The sequence below is a fragment of the Anomaloglossus baeobatrachus genome, chromosome 1 (genome assembly GCF_048569485.1).
Source record: "Anomaloglossus baeobatrachus isolate aAnoBae1 chromosome 1, aAnoBae1.hap1, whole genome shotgun sequence".
Lineage (NCBI taxonomy): Eukaryota > Metazoa > Chordata > Amphibia > Anura > Aromobatidae > Anomaloglossus > Anomaloglossus baeobatrachus.
Genome location: NC_134353.1, coordinates 546,208,155 through 546,214,154, shown reverse-complemented (window position 1 = coordinate 546,214,154; position 6,000 = coordinate 546,208,155). Strand labels below are relative to the sequence as shown.

Below are 6,000 nucleotides of genomic sequence, written 5' to 3'. Positions count from 1 at the left end.
CTGCACAGGATAGAATATAAAAATCAGGGTAGAAGGGAAAAAAATATCATTCCCATGTTAGAATACATTAGGCCAAGGTTCACAAAGGGTCCAGTAATATTCTCCCTTCCAATTGGGCCTAAATACAACTTATAATAAAGTGAAGGCCCACCAGGGGCTAAAGAAGTAGGTGTGGTCAAATGAAACGATTGGCGCTCAAAAAGGACAAGAACACTAGTGACTACAGAAAGCTAAAATTAAATGAAGCATCCATAATTAATTTGGTCATTGAGGCCATCCGGATGACAGGTCTTCAAACGAAAAATCATCCTTGCCTCTTTTTGTAATAAAATACGATCCAGATTCCCACCCCTAGGGGATAGTTTGACTTTCAAAATGCCCGAGAAGAAAATGGCCTCTCTGTTCTGACTATGCCGTAGGTTCATGTGCCGCGCAATGGGGGTATCACGATCATTCCTGAAATCCCCCATGTGCTCGCCTATCCGTCTGCGAAACTCGCGCACCGTTTTGCCCACATATTGTAGACGACAATGACATGTAGCCAAATAAACCACACCTTTGGTTTTACAATTAATGAAATCCCTGATGTCGAGGGATTCACCCGTAGACGTACTGGTGTATTTGTTCCCTGTCTTGATGTTCTTACAGGCAACACACGAGCTGCACATAAAGCAGCCATGTGGTTTATTTGGAATCCAGGTAGTCCCCTCCATGGGTGGCACAAAGTGACTGTGGGTCAGTCTATCACCCAATTAACGATTTTTTCGGAAGGTGATGCTTGGCTGTGGTTTAACACAGTCGGCAATGTCCCTATCCATGCCAAGGATCCCCCAGTGTTGTTCCAAGACATGTCTGATGGCAGGGACACCTTTAGTGTAGGTTGTAATAAGCCTTACTACACCTCCGTCATCACTGCGTTTTGATTGTGGGGCCAGAAGTTTCGTTCGGTCCTGATCCAATGAGTACCTGAAAGCCTTTTTAAAGGACGTGATCTGGGTAACCCTTGTCCAAGAAACGGGACCTCAGGTCAGCGGCATTTGCCACAAATTCACCCCGATCAGCGCAATTCCTTCTCAGGCGAAGGTATTGTCCCTTAGGGATACCTCGCCTGAGGGGTAGAGGGTGATGACTCTCCCACCTGAGGAGCGAATTCGTGGCAGTCGGTTTCCTATAGATCGTTGTCTTAAGTTTACCCTCTAGATCAATTGTCACCATCAGATCCAGAAAAGGCAAACTAACAGGGTGGATGACGTAGGTGAAGGACAGTCCCAAGGAATTAATATTTAGCTTGTCCAAAAACTTGACAAACATATCATGGGGACCATTCCATAAGAGGAACACGTCATCAATGAACCGTACCCACAAATCAATCATATCAGTGAATGGTGTCATGGATTCTTGAAAAACAGTGGTGTCCTCCCACCAGCCCAGGAATAAATTGGCGTAACAGGGAGCACAGGGGCTCCCCATTGCCGTACCCCTGAGCTGGTGGTAGGTGGAGTCATCAAACAGGAAGTAGTTATTGTGTAAAACAAATTTCAACAAAGATAGGACCAGTTCATTGTGAGCATCAAATTGTTTACCCCTAGTAGCAAGGAAGAACTGAACAGCCTCGATTCCCAAGTCATGTGGGATGGAGGAATAAAGTGTTTCCACATCAATACTGGCCAGCAATGTATTGGGCCCCACTATGACATACTCAATCCTACTGATGACTGATGAAATCCAAACTGTCACGAATATAAGATGGTAGAGAAATGACAAATGGGTTGAGGATCTTGTCTAAATAAATTCCAACATTTTGTGTGATATTACCCACCTACTACCAGCTCAGGGGTACGGCAATGGGGAGCCCCTGTGCTCCCTGTTACGCCAATTTATTCCTGGGCTGGTGGGAGGACACCACTGTTTTTCAAGAATCCATGACACCATTCACTGATATGATTGATTTGTGGGTACGGTTCATTGATGACGTATTCCTCTTATGGAATGGTACCCATGATATGTTTGTCAAGTTTTTGGACAAGCTAAATATTAATTCCTTGGGACTGTCCTTCACCTACGTCATCCACCCTGTTAGTTTGCCTTTTCTGGATCTGATGGTGACAATTGATCTAGAGGGTAAACTTAAGACAACGATCTATAGGAAACCGACTGCCACGAATTCGCTCCTCAGGTGGGAGAGTCATCACCCTCTACCCCTCAGGCGAGGTATCCCTAAGGGACAATACCTTCGCCTGAGAAGGAATTGCGCTGATCGGGGTGAATTTGTGGCAAATGCCGCTGACCTGGACACATAGGTTACTTCTCTGATCCCTGCCACTGCTGGTGAATCAGCTCCGTGATCCCTGCCATTGCAGGTTGATCATTTTTTCCTTCTTGTCTCCCTTGATAAACTCTGGTTATTCAAAGGGAAACGCGTCGGGAGGACGGTTTTTTTTGTTTGCTTTTGTATGGTTGGGGGGCAGACAACTTACTTGGGTGCTGCCCTTGTCAGGGCGGAAGTACAATTACAGGGGCACGACAGGGGTTTTTTTACCATCTCCCAACGCTTGACCCTGATGCTTCCAGCCGTTAACCAACCATGGATCGGTGTGTCTCCTCACCCGTGGATAAGATCTGGGTGAGATCCTTCTAATTTTTACTGCACTATTTACACTATTTGTGAACTAAATATTGATTTTATCTATTAAATTAAAAGTTAAGTTTTAGTCCTCGCTATTATCCCTGCTTAACTGGACTATTGGGCATTATCTGGCTGTTCTCAGTTGTGCTATATCTGCGAGTCTGCCCATATCTAAATATCGGATACTAACTTCCTTCACAGGTTACCAATTATGGGTGGGTTTTTTGTCTATAATTAACTTGTGTCACTGGTGCTTTTTTTTTTATGTTTCCTTATATAGCTCCTTGTAAATGATTGTGTTATTGCTATGATTAAGAGCAGTCATCTGCTTGAAACACGCAAGCAAAATTTTATGGACTTCGCATTCCTTTATTGAGTCATCTTTTTAATGTGAAAGATTCTCCTTTTCCTCCTAACTGCAGAAGCTAGATTCCTTTATCGTCTACATTTCCTTTAGCACTTGAGAATCGCTCAGGAATGTATCTGCACCACACCAAAACTGTTTGATTACTCTCATGGGACTGGTGAGCGGATATTAATTTCTTTATATCTTCAAAGAAAAAAATTAAAAAATCCCCTCTGTGTGTGTAATGAGAAAGTTTAAATTTGGGAATTTTATAAATGTTGCACGTCAGTACTGCTATTTTAAGATTCATCAAACCTACAAGCACAGTACGGTGGCTCGTTGGTTAGCACAGTTACTTTGGAGCGCAGGGGTCCTGGGTTCAAATCAAGGATATCTGCAAGGAGTTTGTATGCGCTCCCTGTGTTTGCATGGATTTCCTCTGGGTTCTCCGGTATCCCACACACTCCAAAGAAGACAGATAGGGAGCTTAGATTATGAACCCCAATGGTGACAGTGTTTGATGAGGTCTGTAAAGTGCTATGGAAAAAATGGCATTATATAAATGAGTAAAATAAAAAGTGGCTTTATACTTAACGCTTTTGAACACAGTATGTCACATTGAGAATTGTTTTGATAAGAAACAATCACCAATGGCTAATTTTTGCCTGGGTTTGGAAACCTTGAGAAGTCCATCAAATGATCCAGCGGATACAGGTAGGTTGACAACACAATATTAGAATAACATCATCAGTGTTAAGAGCTAAGTGATATAGCCCAGATTTGTGCTGCATAATACATACATAGGATAACTAAAAAGTATTAAGCATGGCGTTAGTTATTTGACCCCAAGCATTCAAGTAATACTGTTCGGGCACCTCTAAGCAGTATTTTAATGACTGACTTCAGAAAAACCTAACCTATCATTCACAAGTTCAAAACTACCTCTGGAAGTAGAAAGATAAATCACTAGATCTGTGTGTCAGGAGCTTCATAAAATGGGATTCCATGGTGGAATAGCATGTGTAATGCTAAATGTTGGCTGGAGCGATGTGAAGCTTGGCACTAGCGGCCACGAGAGCCCTACAAACAGGCCTCTGATGTGAAATGCTGCACATACCATGACATTTTTGACAACTATGATTCTAAATTAGCTTGGAGAGGGTCCTTTTCTTTTCTTGAATGACTCTACCCAAGCATATAAGAGAGGTACATTAAAGACAGTATGATTAGGTAGATGTTGAGCCACATGTGTCCTGCATATTGCCCAGACCTCAACCCCACTGAGCTTAATGTGGAAACAGGCACCTTGATACTGTAGAGCTGGGAGTGTGCTCAGCAATTTGAAACAGAGAAGACAAGTATGCAGACAGGCACCTTGAAACAGCAGACCCGAGTTTGCAGGTAACCTGGTACAGTTGAGCTAAGTGTATGGATTGGTTTATCTGGAGGAACACTGAGGAAACATTTTAGCAGAGCCTAGCAAGAGCAAAGCTGGGATTGTTATGTAGGTCAGCCAAGATAGTAGCATATGGTAGCAGTGTAGGCCTACTACCTGACTACTCATGTGACATGCCTTCACCTGAGTGACAGAGGTGCACATCAAGTTATCTTACCTACATGCATAGGCTTGATGTGGAGCTTAGTGATGGAGTCCAAATAGGTGAATAACAGCTATCAAACACATTTGAATTAGTATTTTTGTAAGTAATCTTTTAAAGTAAAGTGGAGGACAATATATTAAAAAGGGAATCCAACTATATACTCTGCATTGTAGGTAGAAGACGATAACACACAACTGCCAGTACTAGACAAGCTTTCCTGATTAATGTGCACTAAAAACTTTTGCCTTTTCTGGATTTTTTTGGTCTTGTACTTAATGACCCTAATTAATCCATCAGAGTAGTAATAAAGGAGGTTATTCACTTAATTATAACCGATGCCTTATGTAGCCTTAGGATAGTAGATTAGTGAGGGTTGGTCTCAATGCACCATGCGGATCAGCTATTAATGGATCTGTTTTTCAGTATTAAATTTAATCCTGCCTACAAAATGTAACCAGGCAATAAAAGTTCACACATTTTAAAAAAAAACATTGCATTTATGTCTCAGATGAATTTTAGCAGAGCCTAGCAAGAGCAAAGCTGGGATTATGAAGGTCAGCCAAGATAGTAGCATATGGTAGCAGTGTAGGCCTACTACCTGACTACTCATGTGACATGCCTGAACCTGAGTGACATTAGAAGTGTACATCAAGTTATCTTACCTATATGCATAGGCTTGATGTGGAGCTCAGTGATGGAGTCCAAATAGGTGAATAACAGCTATCAAACACATTTGAATTAGTTTTTTTGTAAGTAATCTTTTAAAGTAAAGTGGAGGACAATATACTGTTTGTCAGTATTAAGTTTAATCCTGCCTACAAAATGTAACCAGGCAATAATAGTTCACACATTTAAAAATACCATTGCATTTATGACTCAGATGAATTTATTTCTGTTTTACATTACAGATTATCAACTTTAAACAGACATGCTAGTAAGGCTAGGTAAGGTCAGCTGGCAAACAATCATATTACTACATAAAACACAGGAATATTCTATATGCGCTATTGTATATACTAGAACATAAGAGTAAAAAAAAAAACAGAAGAACAGCGGGCAGAAAACAAATTGGTTCTGCATCATTCTTCATTTATGTAGCCGCTTTCGTTTCTTCCCTTTTGGTCATTGAAGTAACGCTCTCATCCTTAAGTCCCTGATTCAGAGAATGATCAATGTCTCGGTAACATGACAGAAAGTTCAACTGTACACTAAAAAGACAAAACAAAAAAAAACAACAAAAAACATGGTTAACAAAATTGCCCGCAAATGCGCACGTCAATGAAAAATTAAATTGTAGAATAAATGGTCATAATCCAAAATGCCACACAGCACATTACACTCTTGGAGCCTGCATGCACCTGTTTATGTTATTATTTTATTTTAATATATGGATATGTATGTATGTTTTTGTCTGACACAGAACACCT

The 6,000-nt window shown here is 41.1% G+C and overlaps 1 protein-coding gene across 1 annotated transcript in view; it reads right to left on the bottom strand.

Moving 5' to 3' along the window:
* Positions 1-5,441: 5,441 nt before the first annotated feature.
* MTAP (methylthioadenosine phosphorylase) overlaps positions 5,442-6,000 on the bottom strand; it is a 109,179-nt gene continuing 108,620 nt past the window's right edge. The window contains exon 8 of the mRNA XM_075339485.1: positions 5,442-5,781. Within this exon, the coding sequence (XP_075195600.1) occupies positions 5,743-5,781 (39 nt within the window). The 3' untranslated portion in view covers positions 5,442-5,742. The remainder of the gene's footprint in view (positions 5,782-6,000) is intronic.